The sequence below is a fragment of the Lampris incognitus genome, chromosome 17 (assembly GCF_029633865.1).
Source record: "Lampris incognitus isolate fLamInc1 chromosome 17, fLamInc1.hap2, whole genome shotgun sequence".
In the NCBI taxonomy this organism is placed as follows: Eukaryota; Metazoa; Chordata; class Actinopteri; order Lampriformes; family Lampridae; genus Lampris; species Lampris incognitus.
Genome location: NC_079227.1, coordinates 41,346,079 through 41,368,708, shown reverse-complemented (window position 1 = coordinate 41,368,708; position 22,630 = coordinate 41,346,079). Strand labels below are relative to the sequence as shown.

General features: G+C 45.3%; 1 protein-coding gene across 2 annotated transcripts in view; it reads left to right on the top strand.

The window, feature by feature from the left end:
* exoc6 (exocyst complex component 6) overlaps positions 1 to 22,630 on the top strand; it is a 149,786-nt gene that overhangs the window by 3,006 nt on the left and 124,150 nt on the right. For both annotated transcript variants that reach the window (XR_008811869.1, XM_056297792.1), the window contains exon 2: positions 13,528 to 13,699. Coding sequence is in view for 1 of the 2 variants with exons in the window: in XM_056297792.1 (XP_056153767.1) it covers positions 13,528 to 13,699 (172 nt within the window). In the remaining variant the exon portion in view is untranslated. The remainder of the gene's footprint in view (positions 1 to 13,527; positions 13,700 to 22,630) is intronic.

Genomic DNA, 22,630 nt, shown 5'->3' with positions numbered 1-22,630 from the left:
AATATTGGCTATTGGTATTAATTGTATTTGTAATAATAAAGGCCATTTCAAGTTGAGTGGTGGTAGGGAGACATGTCAGCTGCAACTATGAGAATCTGTTTTACACAGCTTATCACCTGAGAAAGCTATCCAACGACACTGACGTCGAAAATAGGACTCCGTTATCACAAAGGCCATACGTCTGTATTTCATTAACTAGTCAACATTCCCACATCTCAAACTGGACGGAAATGTGTGAAACGGAAGCCATCGGAGCATGTGAGGAGAGAGAGCGATGGCGGACTGTTGTTGAGCATGATTTTCAGCGGCCAGCATCCCAGCTGATGATGCCGACTGACCGAGTCAGTATTCACATGCACTGAATCGGTAACTGAATCATAAGCACTTTTGCAAAACAAATTGGTTGTCTTTTCTTACAGCGGTGTTAGTCTTCTGGCTTCCGGGGCAGGTCGTTGGTATTTCTTGGCCGTACTGTACTCTACTGCAGGGGGACAGTCAATTTACAGTGGATCAAAACATTTACAGATCACATATAATTCATGTTTCTTTTAAACACACAATTGACTCAGCATGAAAAAGCCTCACCATCCTTCCACCTTCGTGGTTTGAGCTGAATGTTTGGATCGTCTCCATGAAGATTCAGTGTCACCACTTTCAGAGGAACAGGAAATATTGGCAGGGTGTATACAACAGAAGACATGAAGAGAAAAATCAGTGGCCTTGACTCTTTTAAATCTATGTCCATATAACACACAACTGCTTTGTATTTTGTGTGAACATCCCAAAATCATAAAGGCCTCTGTGTGGAGTTTCCATCTTCTCCCCGTGTCTGCATGGGTTTCCTCCCACAGTCCAAAGACATGTAGGTCAGGTGAATCAGCCGTACTACATTGTCCCTAGGTGTGTGTGTATATATGTGTGTGTGGGCCCTGTGATGGTCTGGCGTGCCCTGTGATGGTCAGGTGTGTCCCTGCCTGCCGCCCAATGACTGCTGGGATAGGCTGCAGCATCCCCGCGACCCCGAGAGCAGGATAACTGGTTTGGATGATGGATGGAAAATGGTGGACTTGGGGAGATGCCAGCATGAGATGAGCCATTGAAAATTAATTTAATTGCATTCATCAAACAAAGAACTTGATTTGCTTCAGAGACCAAAAGAGGTTGGTGAAGGCTGAATGACTTCAGAATGGGGCAGATTATAAAAGTGTGTCTGTGAAGAATAGACACTCCCTTCCACTACCAGATAGACTGTTCTCCAGAATTTACCTATATTCCCTGATAGCTTAAAAAACCCTAACATACTAGCTTTTTGGCATTTCAAATTAAAGTCTCTGGGACTAGGCTGGATTTCACTAGAGCCACCACCAGAGAAATTGTCCGGGTTTTTTTTTCTTTTTTCTTTTTTGCGCTACTCACCTGTCGGGTGACATACCTGTAGAGGCATGGAGATGTTTAGGAGAGATGGCAGTGGGGTTTTTAACTAGATTGTTTAACACAGGCTTGGAAAGTGAGAGGATGCCTGAGGAGTGGAGAAGAAGCATACTGGTACCGATGTTCAAGAACAAGGGTGATGTGCAGAACTGTAGCAACTACAGAGGTATAAAGTTGATCAGCCACAGCATGAAGATTTGGGAAAGAGTAATAGAAGCTAGGTTAAGAGGAGAGGTGATGATCAGCGAGCAGCAGTATGGTTTCATGCCAGGAAAGAGCACCACAGATGTGATGTTTGCTTTGAGAATGTTGATGGAGAAGTATAGAGAAGGCCAGAAGGAGTTGCATTGTGTCTTTGTAGATTTAGAGAAAGCTTATGACAGGGTGCCGAGAGAGGAGGTGTGGTATTGTATGAGGAAGTCAGGAGTTGCAGAGAAGTATGTAGGAGTGGTGCAGGATATGTATGAGGGCAGTGTGACAGTGGTGAGGTGTGTGGTTGGAATGACAGATGGGTTCAAGGTGGAGGTGGGATTACATCAAGGATCGGCTCTGAGCCCTTCCTTGTTTGCAGTGGTGATGGACAGGTTGATGGACGAGATCAGGCAGGAGTCTCCATGGATGATGATGTTTGTGGATGACATTGTGATCTGTAGTGAGAGTAGGGTGCAGGTTTAGGAGAGCCTGGAGAGGTGGAGGTAAGCACTGGAGAGAAGAGGAATGGAAGTCAGTAGGAGCAAGATATGACATACCTAGCACTTGAATCATCCGACATGGAACTGTTCTGCCCCCCCCCCCCTTTTCTTTTTATTATCATTTTTTAGTTTTCTCTCCGTTCTTTTTTACCTCCATTGCTGCTTAAGGCAAATGGGTGCCGCAATTGGCGGGTCGAAGCTTAAATTATTGTGGCGAGCTGGCGTGGAAGAAGGAGTCAAGAGGCAGAGATCTCTTTTTAATGGCAGCTCCCATGTCCCACACACCACAAGACCCTGGGAGCGCTCGTTTATTTGAACGCTAAAAATGGCCACAGAACAACGATTTCCCCCCTGCAGTCACCACTGGAAACGTCAGTCTCAGTCGTGGTCCCAGAGTCGGTCAGTCAGTCAGTAAAACGGTTTTCTGCTTAGTCTGAGTCAAGCCCCCAAACAAGCATAAATCATAACAGTTTCACTCGACATTAAAAGTCCCAGAGTCCCTTGCGCTCCCCCAGCGCAGAACTACCGACAGTCAGAGTGACCGCTCTCTCCTGTCGCTACAGTATGTTCACATTTTAGAGGATGTAATTAAGATTTTCCTCATTAATTTTGTATTATTTCACCCAGCAGCAACCCATCTGCTGTTAAACAGAATGATAACTTTTGTATTTCTACTTTATTTTCCGCCTTTTTCTCCCCAGTTGTATCCGGCCACTTACCCCACTCTTCCAAGTCGTCCCAGTCGCTGCTCCACCCCCTTTGCTGATCTGGGGAGGGCTGCAGACTACCACATGCCTCCGCTTCCAGTGTGGGAAGATGGCAGCGCGAATTCACGTTTGCAGCGGCCTCACCCAGTGCTGGTGTCGGAAGATGGCAGCACGAATTCACGTTTGCAGCGGCCTCACCCAATACCGTCCATGCAGTGTCTTTGTCTATGTCTGCATCTGGGTTTTGTCTTCGTTTGATGGCTGGGAGAGCTGATGCTGGATCAGCTGGGAGAGCGGGGCAGGTTAAGCTATCTGCTAGCCCATGCTGACCGGTGGATCTGACAGTCATCCTGGCTGGCGTTCGTTCCCTTGGACAGGGATTTTTTTGTTTAGTTAGTTGGGTATGTGTGTTTTTGTAGTTTTTGGGTATGTTTTTGTCTTTGTGTTGTACTACTGTGGGCTGGAGGAAACGGCATTTCGTTTCATTTCATGTACACCAGTGCATGAAGGGGCGGCACCGTGGCGCAGTGGTTAGCGTGGTCGCCTCAGCAAGAAGGCCCTGGGTTCGAGCCCCGGTGTAGTCCAACCTGGTTGGGGGTTGAGCCACAGTCTGCTGTTGTTGAATGGAGAGGGAACGGGAAGGAAAACTCTTGATTCATATGCAACACTTGATCAGCATATCTGTGAGGTTTGATTCCCTGCTATTTGCGGTTTTCCCAGGCTCGTCGGGAGGGTGACACAATTACCAGGGCTCTTTTTTTTTTTCTTCGAGGCAGCTGCACTTTCGTGTGGAAAAATGTGAGCACAGGAAAATATGGGAATATCATGTGGGATAACGCATTATTTTTGTTGGTCCTTGGCATAGAAGTTAGGGCTGGGCAGTCTTGTCAGAATGAAATATCACCATGTTGTTTACTGAATACCTCTATCGATAACACAGCTATATTCCTGGGATAGTTATTGGTGATTTCAATCGAGACATTTTTGAGAAAAGACCATTATGATCATTCCACTTCCGGTGTGGGAAGATGGCGGCATGAATTCACATTTGCAGTGGCCTCACCCAGCACCGGTTTGGGAAGGTGGTGTGCAAACATGCGTTTGCGGTGGCCTCACCCAGTACCGTCCATGTGGTGTCTTTGTCCACGTCTGCTTCTAAGTTTGTTTTGTCTTTGTTTGATGGCTGGGAGAGCTTGGTCTGCCGTGTCCTGTGTCAAACTTGAATTGACACCACCAGCTTGTATGGGACATTTTATTAAAGCTTGATATAGATTATATTTGGGGTACTTCAGGGGCAGGTGTTGGTTTTTAAGGAGCTAGATAGTTTTGTCCAGTGCTGTGTGAATGAATAGGTCTGCTATCCAGTTCTGTCATATTTTCTCATTAGCTGCGTCTTTTTCTTTGCCAAGTTAAATCTTTAGTGTTCACAGACATTGTTTTATAAGATTTACTGCTAAATATATTTCTTGTGTACCTCCCTTGACAGATTGACGTGGTTTGTTTTCCCCCACATCCTGCTCCTCATCTCTTACTGGTGTGTGCCGGCTCATGACAGTGGTGCAGTGCATCATGGTCATCATGGTTCACAAACACACCATCAGCGCTTCATAGGATTCAGCGTCTTGTTGCGGTGTTCTGTCGATTGTCCAGAGGGTGGCGTCATAGCACAGCATTTGATGACATTCCCACAGTGCCATGAATTGAGTTGTGAATGCCTTTTCCCATGCTCAGTTGTGTAACATCACTAGACCACATGGTTCTTGTCCAACTCAGTGGTTCTGAACTTACACGCATGAACACACAGTGGGCCATGGGTCTGTTTTATAACAAAATCACTTCATGGTTTAATCCCCAGTCCAAAAATAACAGTAAATTAACTCAAACTGCTGTATGAGCAAATGATAAACCGCTTTGTGATTTTCAGAAACCCTGAACCTGAGTTCTGATCCTGTCAGAAGTCCAAGTCGGTCTCTGCAGGTGCATGCTCGTCTCTTGTGGCCACGCGGTTGCATTTAACTTTCATTAGATGAAGTCATAGCTAAAACCAAATGAGAACGCAACGTGATGGCCAGGGTCATCGGCCTCAGGATCCAGCCTTGGTTTTTTATACAACATCTACTTCCTCATCGACAATACGTGCTCATTAAAACGTGGCTGCTGTTGTCTATCGGAACTTACCAACAGCAGGCCCGAGTTGGGTTTTGGGTCCTTTTGGGTACTTTTAAATCAAGAAATTGAGGAATTGGATGGAAGCTTTATGGTCTAGAGACAGTAGGCTCCAGACATGAAAATAATGTTTCAGAATCCATGGGATTTACCCAGTATCCCACTTGAGCTTTCATTCAGGTTTCAAGTTTTCAGGTTTTATTTATCAGATACACAACAATAAAGGATTCATTGTTGGTATGAGCAAAGAAACAGTGGTGACAATTTAAGAACTGTACTAGGAAAAAAAGGGCCTTTAACGGGGAACGTAACAGCCGGTTATGATTTTGACCCATTAATAATGCTACCAGTTTTGATTATTTGGTATGGCAGCTGCTCACAAATGCCACTATGAATACCAGATGCCACTGCTCTCGGTAATCATGTTAAGCTGAAATAGCTTTTTTACTGTTGAGTGTGTAATGACTCATAATGAAAGCACAATTAAACAATGTTACATGATAAGCCCACTTCACAGGAAAAGTGACTCAACTAACTCGTGGCTGATGTAAAATTGTTACGCGGTACATTTCCTAGCTTGTCTACTCAGCATTTGATGAACATTTCAGGTGCTGTGGAAGACTCCTCGTGGTTAACAGAGTGTAGACAGCATCTCAGGTGGTGTGGAAGACTCCCCATGGTTAACAGAGTGTAGACAGCGTTTCAGGTGGTGTGGAAGAGTCATGGTTAACAGAGTGTAGACAGCATTTCAGGTGCTGTGGAAGACTCCTCATGGTTAACAGTGTAGACAGCGTTTCAGGTGGTGTGGAAGACTCCTCATGGTTAACAGAGTGTAGACAACATTTCAGGTGATGTGGAAGACCCCTCATGGTTAACAGAGTGTAGACAACATTTCAGGTGCTGTGGAAGACTCCTCGTGGTTAACAGAGTGTAGACAGCATTTCAGGTGGTGTGGAAGACTCCTCATGGTTAACAGTGTAGACAGCGTTTCAGGTGGTGTGGAAGACTCCCCATGGTTAACAGAGTGTAGACAGCATTTCAGGTGGTGTGGAAGACCCCTCATGGTTAACAGAGTGTAGACAACATTTCAGGTGTAGTGGAAGACCCCTCATGGTTAACAGAGTGTAGACAGCGTTTCAGGTGGTGTGGAAGACCCCTCATGGTTAACAGAGTGTAGACAACATTTCAGGTGATGTGGAAGACTCCTCATGGTTAACAGAGTGTAGACAACATTTCAGGTGATGTGGAAGACTCCTCATGGTTAACAGAGTGTAGACAACATTTCAGGTGATGTGGAAGACTCCTCATGGTTAACAGAGTGTAGACAGCATTTCAGGTGGTGTGGAAGACTCCCCATGGTTAACAGAGTGTAGACAGCATTTCAGGTGGTGTGGAAGACCCCTCATGGTTAACAGAGTGTAGACAACATTTCAGGTGATGTGGAAGACTCCTCATGGTTAACAGAGTGTAGACAGCATTTCAGGTGGTGTGGAAGACCCCTCATGGTTAACAGAGTGTAGACAACATTTCAGGTGATGTGGAAGACTCCTCATGGTTAACAGAGTGTAGACAACATTTCAGGTGATGTGGAAGACTCCTCATGGTTAACAGAGTGTAGACAACATTTCAGGTGATGTGGAAGACTCCTCATGGTTAACAGAGTGTAGACAACATTTCAGGTGATGTGGAAGACTCCTCATGGTTAACAGTGTAGACAACATTTCAGGTGATGTGGAAGACTCCTCATGGTTAACAGAGTGTAGACAGCATTTCAGGTGGTGTGGAAGACTCCCCATGGTTAACAGAGTGTAGACAGCATTTCAGGTGGTGTGGAAGACTCCCCATGGTTAACAGAGTGTAGACAGCATTTCAGGTGGTGTGGAAGACTCCTCATGGTTAACAGTGTAGACAGCGTTTCAGGTGGTGTGGAAGACTCCCCATGGTTAACAGAGTGTAGACAGCATTTCAGGTGGTGTGGAAGACCCCTCATGGTTAACAGAGTGTAGACAACATTTCAGGTGTAGTGGAAGACCCCTCATGGTTAACAGAGTGTAGACAACATTTCAGGTGATGTGGAAGACTCCTCGTGGTTAACAGAGTGTAGACAGCGTTTCAGGTGTAGTGGAAGACTCCTCATGGTTAACAGAGTGTAGACAACATTTCAGGTGATGTGGAAGACTCCCCATGGTTAACAGAGTGTAGACAACATTTCAGGTGATGTGGAAGACTCCTCATGGTTAACAGAGTGTAGACAACATTTCAGGTGATGTGGAAGACCCCTCATGGTTAACAGAGTGTAGACAACATTTCAGGTGATGTGGAAGACTCCTCGTGGTTAACAGAGTGTAGACAGCGTTTCAGGTGTAGTGGAAGACCCCTCATGGTTAACAGAGTGTAGACAACATTTCAGGTGATGTGGAAGACTCCTCATGGTTAACAGAGTGTAGACAACATTTCAGGTGGTGTGGAAGACTCCTCGTGGTTAACAGAGTGTAGACAACATTTCAGGTGGTGTGGAAGACTCCTCGTGGTTAACAGAGTGTAGACAGCATTTCAGGTGGTGTGGAAGACTCCTCATGGTTAACAGAGTGTAGACAGCATTTCAGGTGTAGTGGAAGAGTCCTCATGGTTAACAGAGTGTAGACAACATTTCAGGTGTAGTGGAAGACTCCTCATGGTTAACAGAGTGTAGACAACATTTCAGGTGCTGTGGAAGACTCCTCATGGTTAACAGAGTGTAGACAACATTTCAGGTGATGTGGAAGACTCCTCATGGTTAACAGAGTGTAGACAACATTTCAGGTGATGTGGAAGACTCCTCGTGGTTAACAGAGTGTAGACAACATTTCAGGTGATGTGGAAGACTCCTCGTGGTTAACAGAGTGTAGACAACATTTCAGGTGATGTGGAAGACTCCTCATGGTTAACAGAGTGTAGACAACATTTCAGGTGATGTGGAAGACTCCTCATGGTTAACAGAGTGTAGACAGCGTTTCAGGTGGTGTGGAAGACTCATGGTTAACAGAGTGTAGACAGCATTTCAGGTGGTGTGGAAGACTCATGGTTAACAGAGTGTAGACAGCGTTTCAGGTGGTGTGGAAGACTCATGGTTAACAGAGTGTAGACAGTGTTTCAGGTGGTGTGGAAGACTCCACGTGGTTAACAGAGTGTAGACAACATTTCAGGTGGTGTGGAAGACTCCTCATGGTTAACAGAGTGTAGACAGCATTTCAGGTGGTGTGGAAGACTCCTCATGGTTAACAGAGTGTAGACAACATTTCAGGTGGTGTGGAAGACTCCACGTGGTTAACAGAGTGTAGACAACATTTCAGGTGCAGTGGAAGACTCCTCATGGTTAACAGTGTAGACAACATTCCAGGTCGTGTGGAAGACTGTCGAAGGAGCTGATTGTGGACTTCAGGAGGTCTAGAAGCTGCGGCCACTCCCCCATACACATCAATGGGGTGGAGGTGGAGCGTGTCTCCACCTTTAAATTCCTTGGAGTCCACATCAACGAGGAACTTTCCTGGAAATCAAACACCCAGGCCCTTGTGAAAAAGGCACAACAACACCTGCATTTCCTGAGGAGGCTGAGGAGCGCCTGTCTATCCCCCAGAATTCTCACCAACTTCTACCACTGCACCATAGAGAGCATCCTGACCAGCTGTATCTCAGTGTGGTACGGCAGCTGCACCTCAGTAGACCAGAAAGCTCTGCAGCGTGTCGTCAAGGCGGCCCAGCATATCACCGGTACCCAGCTCCCAGCCGTAAAAGATATTTATCAGAAACGCTGCCTTCGAAGGGGTCTGAGCATCAGCAGAGATCCCAACCACCCCAACTATGGACTGTTCTCCCCCCTGCGCTCTGGGAGGCGCTACGGGAGCCTCAGAGCCCGCACTGCTATGCTCAAAAACAGCTTCTTTCCCCAAGCTGTTGCCCACCTGAACCTGGATACCCTCTGAATGTCTGTAGATATTTTAAATATTTTGTACTCCAGCTCGTTTTTATCTTGTTTTTAACTTTTGGTCTCATGTGTGTATATCTTATAATGGGTTTGCTGTGTTTGTCTGTGTCTGTCTTGCACTGTTTGGCAAAGCCGCAGCCTTTAGTTCATTTTTAACATGTGCCTGCACATTGTTTTTAATGACAATAAATTGAATTGAATTGAATTGAATATCTATAGAGATGAACTCTGCTCTGGCATCTGTTATTTCTCTTTCTTTTCTCTGTTATTGGTTTTAGGATTTGTAGGGTCTTCTGTGTAGTTTTGGGTGTGGTTGAGGATGTTGATGGCTGCAATGCCTGGGGATGCACCTAAGGACAAGTTATCAGGTTTTTTTATGCCAATCATTGCCTTAGCCTCAGATATTCCTGCATTACTCTTTGTTTTATTCTAACTATTCGGATCAGTTTCAACTGTTTAAATGGTGGATAAAAGCAGCTTGATAATGGCGACTGGAAAACAGACGTGAGCTAAGTGAAGTTTGCTAGCTAGTGTAGTCTCGGTGTTTTACAACGTATAGCAATAGCCTACAGCATTCAGGTGATTTATCATGCTTGTGCCACCGTCGTAGGCCAGTTTCAGATTGTACATTTGCCACACTGCCTTGTCATTGCTCAATTTAAAGTGTCGCTACACAGCTGAGGTCTTTGGCATTTTGTCTCCCTTTAACAGCCAAGGTGAACTGAAGTATGATGTCAATGGTGAGTGAGAGGGATGTCAGGCACTGCAACTGAGACAGTATATATTTCCACATTTCAACAGCAATTAAAAAGCAGAAATATAGTACAAGAATGGGCTGACAAATGTATTTTGCAGTTCACCTTTATTGATAGCCTACATTTAGCAAAAAAACAACAAACAAAAACGACTGTCCGAATCACAAAATTAAAACCGAGTGCCTACCCTACGAATGAATATCTGAATACTCGGATATTTGGGTCCAGCCTTACTTACTGGAGTCCATGCCAAACTTTTCTCAACCTGCAGAGGAAGAAGAAGAGCCGTCATCTCGCTGCCTTGACAATGATACTGATGTGGACCAGGTCAGGTCCTTGCTGATGTTCACTGAGGAACCTGAAGCTGCTGACTCTCCACTGCTGACCTTTTGAATTGGAATGGGATTTGTCCTCTTCTCTGCAGCTTCCTGAAGTCCACTATCAGCTCCTTAGTTTTGCTGATGTTGAGATTGAGGTTGTTGTCGTGGCACCATGATATCAGGGCTCTCACCTCTTCTTTGTAGGCCATCTCATCTTCGTCTGTGATTAGGCCAGTGATAGTGCTGTTGGAGCTGCGTGTGTTCATGCAGCCATGTGTGAACAGGGAGTACAGGAGGGGTCTAAGCTCACAGCCCTGGGGGGGATCCAGGGCTGACAGTCAGTGTGGATGAGGTGGTGGTCCCCATCCTCATTACCTGTGGTCTGCCTTTCAGGGAGTCCAGGATCCAGCTGCACAGGTCGGAGCTTAGTGACAAGGTTAGACGGCATAGTGGTGTTGGATGCTGAACCGTAATCGAAGAGCGTTCTCATGTGGTAGTTTGTTCCAGGTAGGAAAGGGCAGTGTGGAGGGTAAGGGCTATGCCGTCTCATCTGTTGACCTGTTGGTTTGTAGGCAAACTGTAGTGGCTCCAGGGTGTCAGGCAGCAATGAGGTGATGTGGGATTTCACTACCCGCTCAAAGTGTTTTCTAGTTGGTGTTATCAAATATATTGGTCTATAAGTATCGCTTCTGAATTCGTAACAATATCAATCCCCATGTGCCCCACACATTTGATACCTCCCTAGCTGAACTCACAGTATGTGCAAACATTTGCAGGTGAAATGCATTAAAAAAACCCAAGTCAAAGAGGCAGTTAGACTGACTAAAGGCCACTTCAGCCATCCAATGTGTTCACATTATACCTCGTGATTTGGATGGGAGTATTTTTCCTGGGGGAGGTCAGGTTATTTCGTGTAACACAGACATATCAAGAGAGATAGAGAGCAAATTACCAACTGTTGTTAGTCAAAATCTGAGAGATTTAATGCCGTCCGTACTTAAATTTATGTAAACTATGTGGACATCTTGTATCGCAAATACGTTTCGACTGCTATCAGATACCCTAGGCTCCTCCTCATTGTCATCATTGTCATTGTCATCGTCATCATTACCGCCACCCCTGGATTACGCTGTGTCATTGGGGACGTTGTCAGCTTGGTGGTACACTAGAGCACAAACTAGGAGTCATCAGGATGCTGTACCACCGAGCTGACAGCGTCCCCACTGACACAGCAGCCGGGGAAGGGGAGAAATCCCACATGAAACAGGCCCTGGAGAAGTGTGGTTATCTTAACTGGGCATTTGTCAAAGCCAGGAAGATGCCCAAACTCAGCTGTCTAAGTGTAAACCAGTGGTGATTCCGTATGTGGTGGGAATTTTGGAACAGTTGGGACGCGTATTTTCCAAACACCGCATCTCAGTTGCTTCCAAACCCCAAAAGACGCTGTACCAGAAATTGGTCCATCCCAAGGATCGTGTCCCCCAGCACAAACTGAGCAATTTAAAGTGTATGTTGTTAAGTGCCAGAAGGATTGCCATGAAATGTGAATCGGGGAAACCAAACAGATGCTGGCCAAGAGGATGGCACAACACAGGAGAGCTAACACGTCAGGCCAGGACTCCACAGTCTACACCATCTACAGGCCCATGGCCACTCTTTCAGGAATGAGGATGTGCACATCCTTGATAGGGAGGAACACTGGTTTGAATGGGGAGTCAAAGAGGCCATCTATGTGGAGGGAACCATCCCTGAACCGAGGAGGGGGGGGGGGGGCAAAGAGTACATCTGTCCCCATCCAATGCTGTGACTGCAACTATTCCCCAATCCTCTGTGAATAGTACATATGGCCATTGTAATTCTAGTTGATGGTCACAGATATTTGTATATGAAACCGATTGTTCAAAGAAGGTTGAATCAGTTCATCTGGGTACAAACTGGTTGTTTTCTTTGGTCGTTATGCCACTGTATTTTTTATAAGGGTGGGGACACCTGCAGTCAGTTGAGACTGAAGAGGTCGCTTATGCCCCTTTTCCACTACATGGTACTGGCTTAACTCAACTCGACTTTTTCGTTTTCCATTACTGGAAAGTACCGGCATGTTGGTAACTGTTACCACTTTTCTGGTACCACCTTTGTCGAGGTTCCAAAAAAACTGGAGTGGATACCAAAATCAATGCAGACCAGCGACACTGAGGGGTTACTGTTACGGTGATGGAAAACGACACTGTGAGTCGAGTTGAGCCGGTACCATGTAGTGGAAAAGGAGCATTAGATGATGGTGAAACGGTCCTCTCAATAAACGTTGTGTCCAGATGAACTGATTCCACCCTCTGTGATTAAGGATCTGAGCGACTTTGACTAGGGTCAAATTGTGATGCTTTGATGTCAGATCATATCCAATATTGCAGGTCTTGTGGGGTGTTCCTGGTATGCATTGTTCAGTACTGCATACCAGGAGATTTAGACCAACTTGCAGTAATGAGCTTTAATGAGTAATCATGAACTACTGTAGGCTTATCTAGTTTGTATGTCAAGCTGACAGAGGAGAGACGTGTGTGATACTTACGTGCATTCCTACTTTTTGATGCAACCATAGACCTCTAGATGTCATCTGTTTATGAGGGAATGCTCATGGTTTGTTGTGTTACACTATTGTGTGTCCATACTTCAAATGTGATCAGGTTACTCTTTACTTATTAGCTTACTTAGTTTACACCTTACCTATTTTTGCATGTCAAGAAGATAGATGAGACGTGGAAGTCATCTATCTGTTTGATACGTGCATTGCTTCTTTTTGATATGTAAACCTTTTGTCTGAATATCATCTTGTGGTTTACTGTGATTTAACATGTGATGTACATGTGGTTTACTATAAATTCAAGTAGGTAAACTTTGCTTATAAAATGATACCTGTAGTCTATGTTTCCTACTTTATGCCATATTCTTGAGCGGACATGTCTTTGACTTGGCTTCCTCACATATTTTTGCCACATCATGCTACTGAAGTAAGTTATCTCTCTGCAAGTCAGCTCAAAATATTTGCATGCACTTGATCGTGTCAATGTGCCATTTTTTTTTTCTTTCGAGAGATTTGCATGTTCTCCCCGTGTCTGCGTGGGTTTCCTCCGGTTTTCCTTCCACAGTCCAGACATGTAGGTCAGGTGAATTGGCCGTACTGAATTGTCTCTAGGTGTGAATGTATGGGTGTGTGTCGGCCTTGTGATGGTCTGGTGGCCTGTCCAGAGTGTCTCCCCGCCTGCCGCCCAATGACTGCTAGGATATGCCGCCCAATGACTGCCGGGATAGGCTCCAGCATCCCTGCGACCCTGAGAGCAGGATAAGCGGTTTGGCTAATGGACGGATGGATGGATGGATGGATGGAGATTTGTACTCAACTGTTTTTTTACCCTCGTCCTCTGTTACTTGCTTCCTGTTACTGCCTGTATCCCCATCTTCAGCCTCTCATTTTTCCTCTGCCAATTTCTCTTTCAGGTCTGTGTATGATGACCAGCCTAATGCCCACAAGCGCTTCATGGAGAAGCTTGATGCAAGAATACGGAATCACGATCGTGAGATTGAGAAAATGTGCAATTTCCACCACCAAGGCTTTGTGGACGCCATCACAGAGCTACTCAAAGTCCGCGCTGATGCAGAGAAACTAATGGTAAGAACAACTGAGATAAATTAGGTGTAGAGGTGGTAAAATGTTATAGCTGGCCTCAAGGCTGGTAAATCTCAGAATCTAGCTTCAACATGAAGGCTTGTAAAGTAGGAAAAGTTCTCTAGCTTTAGCTAAAAAGCTGGCGTCAGTTGGCAGGAGGCTGATGTTCATTTCAGACCGTTGCTGAACGGTGGCTAGAGAAAGAAACGGCAGAGTAAAGAGCCTGAAGCTGAGGCAGGCTTAGAGAAATACAAAGTAAGGATGAAGGGGCAAAGAGGGGGCCTGTTTCATTAACTGAGCAAAGCAAGATGCCTGGTTTGTTGGAGTGGGGGTCAAGGCAGCACGGTGGCCCAGTGGTTAGCACTGTTGCCTCACAGGAAGAAGGTCCTGGGTTCGAACCCCCAGCCATCCTAGGGCATGTTCTCCCCGTGTCTGCATGGGTTTTCTCCGGGTGCTCCGGTTTCCTCCCACCATCAAAAAAACATGCATGTTAGGGTTAATGCTCCTGTCTGTGCCCCTGATGAAGGCATGGCAAGAAGAGCTGGAGTTGGTCCCCACTGCTCCTAGCTACACAGCTAGGATGGGTTCAGTGCAGAGGATGAATTTCTCCACTGGGATTAACATCTTAAGTACATCTTAAGATGTCCTATCAACAACCCACTCTAACCTGTAGTCCACTCTGATGTTGGGAGAATGTGAAATTCATTGGCACCATGTTCAGTAGCATAGAAATATTTGATGTTTGTCTGGATTGGCAAAGGGTGGCACACACCATGACAGTGAAAAAATGGTCAATTTTACTCTAACTCAGCATTTCTCAAAGTGTGTGCCCCCCCAGGGCCATGTGACCGGAGGGGAATGTAGTGCGGCACTACTGTTTTGACATCAGAATCTTTCACAGCGGAACAAATCAACAAAACGTGCTTTCATGAGACAGAGTGTGTGTAGGTTGACAGAATGGAGAGATGTTTGACAGGGATGAAAAGAAAGACGGGCAATGCTTCCGAGACAAACAAGACAAAGTGCTTAGCTGACGGCAGTCAACCAAAAACCAAGTTAAGAAAATATGACGCTGCCTATCTTGCTCTTGGGTTCACAGTGAATGTGGTGGGAGATGAGGAGAGACCAGTGTGTATTTTATGTGTGAAAACTCTGGCAGCTGGTTGTTTGAGACCAAACACATGGAGAAGACACTGAGAGACATTACACCCCCAGTCATGTCAATAAGCCACTCGAGGTCTTCCAGAAAAGACTTGGTGCAGACCGTCAGCAGGAACACTGCTTTGTAAAAGCTGCATCAGTGAACAACAAAGCACTACTGGCATCACACAAAGTCACACACACAACTGCCCAGTGCAAGAAACCACACACAGCAGCAGAGGAGCTCATACTTCCCGCGGCTTTAGATATGGCCTCAACTATGTTTGAGGAGACAAGCGCCGCAACATTGAAACTGTCTCTCTGTCCAATGATACAGTTGCAAGACATATGCAACATTTCAAATGACCTTGCAGAACAACTCACTGACAAACTGAAAGACAAACGTTTGGCCTGACAAGTGGACGAGGCTACTGACAGCAGTAAAGACTGCGTGTTCATTGCTTATCTTTGCTTTGTCACGTCAGAGTCACTATGTGAGGACTTGCTGTTTTTCAAGTATGTTCCAGTAGAGTGACAGCTGAAGAGCTCTTCAGGCTCCTGGACTGGTACCTGACAGAACATGGGCTGAAATGGGAGAACTGCAGGTGGTTGCAGGGATGGTGCACAGACCATGGCAGGGAAAACGAAGGGGTTGCAGCCACTAATCAACAGGGTCTCGCCAAATGGATGCACTGTCATACACAGAGGAGCGCTAGCGTCACAACAGATTAGCCCTGACCTAAACCAGGTTTTGACCCATGTTGTTAGTGTGGTCAGTTTCATCAAAACCAGACCCCTGAGAGCGTGGCTGTTCTCGGCACTTAGTGAGAGGATGGGAGCTGAACGTTCAGCTGTGCCGTTTCACAGCGAGGCTAGATGGCTCTCGCGAGGTAGAGTGTTGTCGCCAGTCTTTCAGCTCAGAGAGGAAATTCAGGTGTTTCTGGAGGAGGAGCTGTTGCTATTTGCTATTACTGTTGAAAGTCATCAGAATACTTTCTGTCAGTCTGTGAGTGTTGGCAGCTGCCAGCTGGGGCCAGATAGCAGCATCATAAGTATTTCCCTGGAGGGAAAGTTGTAGTATTGGCTTTCTCCTTTGCACCATGGGCCCGTGTTGCCGACCCTGCACTACTGGTTTGCTGCGTTGACCTTCCACCAGGCTCCTCAACTATTGTCTTCTCTGAGGCATCCATGTTGTTAATGACGTAATCACGTGATCAGATGTGGCTATCTAGTGACATCTAGTGGATGTCAAGCTTGGTGTCATCACAGAGCAGTAAAGTTGACAAGTCGACTAGTCTGTGCAGCCCCCAATACAAACCGAAGGTTTTCATGCTCTGTTTTATCTGTTCCTGGATTTCTTCAGCTATTCCTAACTTATTTGGTCTATATACATACCGCACTGTCCTCTAGGCACTTGACAGCATACGTTCAAGTGTATAGAGTTCAAGTGTATAGAGTTCAAGTGAATAGAGTTCAAGTAGGCCATCACCTATGTGCACATCAGTATCAATGCATCACACACACTTGCCAACAGATTACCATACCATACATGCAGCTCACTTGTGTCTGTTTGTGTGCGTATGTACCGGTGTCCAGTCTCCTTACCGGTCTTCACTTCCCTGTACTGCATAATGATTCCTGCCAGTGTCTGGGTGCCCAGACCTCATGACCTGAAATTAAAACATTTTTTAATAAATACAGAGAGCAAGCATTCCAATATACACAGAACTTAATAGACACGTTTAGTGTCTTTTTTGTTGTTGTACTTACTAGGGCTGTCAAAATTGATGCGTTAACGCGGATTAATCCATCATTATGATTAATCTGATTAAAAATTATAACGCAATTAACCCATCTGCACCGCAGAATGACTCAAAATCCCTGAAATGTCTCTGGCAATGCATTTCGGGGCAGTTTGTCCAAGTAGAGTTACCGTCACACATGCCGCCGCGTATGCGCAAATGGGCAGTTGATCCGGTAGTTACAGAACCAACCAACTCGATAAGGAAGTATGGAAGACGCTAAACAGCACGTTGGCCCTCTTGGTGGGAAATTTGAATACAAAAAAAATCAAGACGGAACAGTGGACCAACATAAAGTATTGTGCACACTCTGCAGGAAGGAGTTTTCTTTTCACCGGAGCACTTCCAGCTTAAAATACCACATTAATGCGAAGCATCCGTTAGTCGGGGATTCTGCTAGCACTTCGGCTGATGCATCGCCCAGCTTGCGACAAACCAGCCTCACGTTGGAACGTGTCTCACGTTCTCAGTTGCAGGCAACATTGTAACTAAGAAGTGCTCAGCTCTCCTCTCGGACAATGGCAACAAGTTAGTCTGGATTAGTAGCTGGCTGGAAAAGGAGGAACAGGGCCACATTAATGTGGAGAAATGTTTGTTTTGAAAAAGAGAGTCAACAAAGTTTTTTGTTTACACAAACTGTTAAAGGTGTTTAATAAACATGTTAAGTGCATATATATTCCCTTCTTTCTTGAGTCTGTTTGCTCATGCAAAATGAAACGCAATTAATATAGATTAAAAGTTCATGATATTTAATCGTGATTAATCGAAATTAATCCACAGCAACCCTGTGATTAATCTGATTAAAAATTTTAATCGTTTGACAGCACTAGTACTTACTCTACCTTTCAGAGAAGGTAATATAAGTCAAAACATACTTGGCAAATAAACCAGTTTTGTGCAGCATAATTTAAAAGGCATTGTTTAGCATTAGATATAAAGAAGTGCACTTAACCACATTATTATATTATCATATATATATATATATATATATATATCAATACAGATACAGGAAAAAAAGTTTAATACATTGCAGGTTTAATGCAAAAAAAAGTTTAGTGCACTTGCAATGTATTAAACTTTTTTTTCCCTGTATCTGTCTTGATATTCCGCTCCTCATTAGTTGAGCACTTATAGCAACACCATTGACGGTTTCATAAGAAAACCGCTATATATATATATATATATATATATATATAGTCTAAATTAGCTATTAGAATACTTTTGGGGCCACACGGTGGCGCAGTTGCGGTTGCCTCACAGCAAGAAGGTCCTGGGTTTGCGCCCCAGGGTAGTCCAACCTTGGGGATTGTCCCGGGTCGTCCTCATCGTCCTCTGTGTGGAGTTTGCATGTTCTCCCCATGCCTGCGTGGGTTTTCTCCGGGGGCTCTGGTTTCCTCCCACGGTCCAAAGACATGTAGGTCAGGTGAATTGGCTGTGTTCGTGTCTGTGTGTGTGTGTGTGTGTGTGTGTCTGTGTGTGTGTGGACCCTGTGATGGTCTGGCGGCCTGTCCAGGGTGTCTCCCCACCTGCCGCCTCATGATGCTGGGATAGGCTTCCAGCATCCCATAACCCTGAGAACAGGATAAAGCAGTTTGGATAATGGATGGATGAATGGATGGAATACTTTTGGATTTTTTCCCCGTCAGTGTCGAGGTCAGAGTGTTTGCTATATAACTTCTGGAGCTGAAAGGCATTCAGTGTCTTGCTTAAGAAGAGTAGGTTCTTACTAACACACAGGCGTACACCTGGGTCCCCCCGGAGGACAGTCTCATACTGCTGCTAATGATGTGAAGGAAGGAGAGCTCTGGTGTCATGTAGTAGTCAGTTCATAAAGATGACATATTCAAAGGAAAACTCAACCACAATGTTGGGTTTTCATCCCCAATTATGTAAAAGAAGCACACTAAGATGAGTAACCAAGAGGGCATTCAGGTCAGTGGTGTGAGTAATTCTTCTCTAGAGAGTAATGAGAGGTCTGCTGAAGAGCTGAAAAGATGAGTAACCAAGAGGGCATTCAGGTCAGTGGTGCGAGTAATTCTTCTCTAGAGAGTAATGAGAGGTCCGCTGAAGAGCTGAAATGGCTGTCTTGTTTCCACCATGACATAATGACAATTACAAAGCATGTGGGAAACAGTAGAGATCAATTCCTGACTCACTGACACTGCACTTTTGTCTACTCTCCACCCAGTCATCTATCCATCCTTCCATTCATCCATGCTTTCATCCTTCAGCTTCTCTAGCTGGTTGCCAACATTCTGGCTTAATGTGTGTTTCTATTTCGCATTTTCCTAACTGTGATATTCATCATAATGAAGGATTAGTGATAAATATAGGAGAGAATTTAAGAAAAAAGAAATGATGATTAGAAGAGAGAGCAATTATGAAGGACTGTTAGGAGAATTTTAGATACTAGCTTTGCAAAAATTGTTCATCCGTGGTCTTCACGAGTGTCCCCCCCACCCCCCCATTACTATCTAGATTGTTGTCCAGTTGGCCCACAGCCTTGGCAAAGCCCTCATTTAGAAGCTCCACTCTGGAGAGTATTTCTATTGGCAAGTGTCATCAGAAGGGCCAGTGGTCAATTGGGTCATAGCTCGCGTCTGTTTTACAAGAGCCGAGAATTCAAAAATCCCCATACAGGACTGAGAATTTATCACAGAATTTGCGAGAAAGGGCCTGTCACAAGGCATTAGAATTCATGAGAGGCCCAGCTGTGGGTTCGGGTCCCGGCTGCCTGGTTAATTTAAATGTGCCCACCTTTGTCCCTGCCTTCATGAACTTGAGCTGATTACACGGCTGGGCAGTTGCAGCCAGGGTGGAAGAGAAGAAGGATGGATAGAGAGATGGAAGGGAGAGGTCATAGAGGGTAGGCAGAAGGAGTGAGAAATGAAGACATGGCATGATGTGCGGATGGGTCAAGGGTGAGGGTGAGGAACATATCAATGCATCAGACATTGAACAGGCCCTGGTTAAGTGGGGTTATCCTAACTGGGTGTTTGTCAAAGCCAGGAAGACGCCCAAACAGTGCACCTGCCAATCAGAGAGGAGAAGGACAACCGCTGTCTAAGCCTAAACCAGTGGTGATTCTGTATGTGGCGGGAGTGTTGGGAACAGTTGAGACACGTATTTTCCAAACACTGCATCTCAGTTGCTTTCAAACCTCAAAACATAATGCGCCAGAAATTAGTCCACCCCAAGGATCAGGTCCCCGGCACAAACAGAGCAATATAGTGTAGCTGTTAAGTGCAGGTAGGATTGCCGTGACTTGTACATCGAGGAAACCAAACAGATGCTGGCCAAGAGGATGAAATACCACAGAGGAGCCAACACGTCAGACCAGGACTCCACAGTCTACTAGGGCTGCTCGGTATTAGGAAAACATGCAATATGCGATAACGTTGCTGAATATTGTGATGACGATATGACTCGCGATGAACAATCAAATATTGAAGTGTACAGTTTTAATGTCTTTCTGCTCTAGGTGTGCTGCTGACACAGAGCCGAGACAGTGAACAGCCTGGCACACTGCATAAACACATGAAATGCAGTATTTCTATTTCAGCAACGTGGTTTTATTGAAGAAGAAAAATGCACGTGGCTGCAGCCGCTATATTGACGATGAACAAATACCATCAACTTGGTTGCATGGCAACACAAGAACATCTAGGCCGATTTAAAGCAGCTTCTAGCAGTTTATATTATAAATGATGACGTAACCGACTCAATTTAAAACTGATGTCCAACCAGTTTTGCAGAGTGAGTAATTAATGTTAGAATTTTATTTTTTTACATTTTGTTGTTAGTGAGGCGGAATCAGCCAAGTTATAGTACCACCTTTTTCCAGAATGGGGTACCAGAGACCAAAGTCAACACAACCTCCTAGTGGTATCTTTAAATAAATAGCTTAAATCAGCGTTTCCCAACCCAGTCCTCAAGGAACCCCTATCCTGCAGATGTTCATTGTAACCCTGCATAGGTAGCCCTGCTTGAACTTACTCAACCAATCATCTCACAGCACTTAATTATGCAAGGTGTGCAACGTCTGACATAATTCATTGCTGATTGGTTGAATAACTACAAACAGGTACCTATTCAGTGTTGCAAAGAAAATCTGCAGGATAGGGGTTCCTTGAGGACTGGGTTGGGAAACACTGGCTTAAATCATTTGTCACAGTTCAAGCAGTCTTTTGCGGTACGTACATTGCGCATGTTGATGTCGCGATGAAGGTACATTTTCGATATATTGTGCAGCCCTACAGTCTACACCATCTACAGACCAGTGGCCACTCTTTTAGGATGAGGATGTGCACATCCTTGATAGGGAGGAACGCTGGTTTGAATGGGGAGTCAAAGAGGCCATCTATGTGAAGAGCGAACGACCATCCCAGAACTGGGGGGGGGGCTAAAAATACTTCTGTCACCATCTTACAATGCTATTATTCCAACTATTCCCCAATCCTCTGTGAATAGTACACACGACCATTGTAACTCTAGTTAATGGTCATGGCAGTTTGCATATGAAACTGGATGTTTTCGCTTGTTATGCCACTGTATTATGTATAAGGGTGGGGGTACTGCAGTCACTGTATTATTTATAAGGGTGGGGGTACTGCAGTCACTGTATTGTTTATAAGGGTGGGGACACCTGCAGTCACTGTATTGTTTATAAGGGTGGGGGTACCTGCAGTCACTGTAGTGTTTATAAGGGTGGGGTACCTGCAGTCACTGTAGTGTTTATAAGGGTGGGGTACCTGCAGTCACTGTATTGTTTATAAGGGTGGGGACACCTGCAGTCACTGTATTGTTCATAAGGGTGGGGGTACCTGCAGTCACTGTAGTGTTTATAAGGGTGGGGACACCTGCAGTCACTGTATTGTTTATAAGGGTGGGGGTACCTGCAGTCACTGTAGTGTTTATAAGGGTGGGGTACCTGCAGTCACTGTAGTGTTTATAAGGGTGGGGTACCTGCAGTCACTGTATTGTTTATAAGGGTGGGGACACCTGCAGTCACTGTATCGTTTATAAGGGTGGGGACACCTGCAGTCACTATTTTTTATAAGGGTGGGGACACCTGCAGTCACTGTATTGTTCATAAGGGTGGGGGTACCTGCAGTCACTGTATTGTTTATAAGGGTGGGGGTACCTGCAGTCACTGTAGTGTTTATAAGGGTGGGGTACCTGCAGTCACTGTAGTGTTTATAAGGGTGGGGTACCTGCAGTCACTGTAGTGTTTATAAGGGTGGGGACACCTGCAGTCACTGTATTGTTTATAAGGGTGGGGGTACCTGCAGTCACTGTAGTGTTTATAAGGGTGGGGTACCTGCAGTCACTGTAGTGTTTATAAGGGTGGGGTACCTGCAGTCACTATTGTTTATAAGGGTGGGGACACCTGCAGTCACTGTATCGTTTATAAGGGTGGGGACACCTGCAGTCACTGTATTTTTTATAAGGGTGGGGACACCTGCAGTCACTGTATTGTTTATAAGGGTGGGGACACCTGCAGTCACTGTATTTTTTATAAGGGTGTGGACACCTGCAGTCACTGTATTGTTTATAAGGGTGGGGTACCTGCAGTCACTGTAGTGTTTATAAGGGTGGGGTACCTGCAGTCACTGTATTGTTTATAAGGGTGGGGTACCTGCAGTCACTGTATCGTTTATAAGGGTGGGGACACCTGCAGTCACTGTATTTTTTATAAGGGTGGGGTACCTGCAGTCACTGTATTGTTTATAAGGGTGGGGGTACCTGCAGTCACTGTATTTTTTATAAGGGTGTGGACACCTGCAGTCACTGTATTGTTTATAAGGGTGGGGACACCTGCAGTCACTGTATTGTTTATAAGGGTGGGGACACCTGCAGTCATTGTATTGTTTATAAGGGTGGGGACACCTGCAGTCACTGTATTGTTTATAAGGGTGGGGGTACCTGTAAGGGTGAGGTACCTGCAGTCACTGTATTGTTTATAAGGGTGGGGGTACCTGTAAGGGTGAGG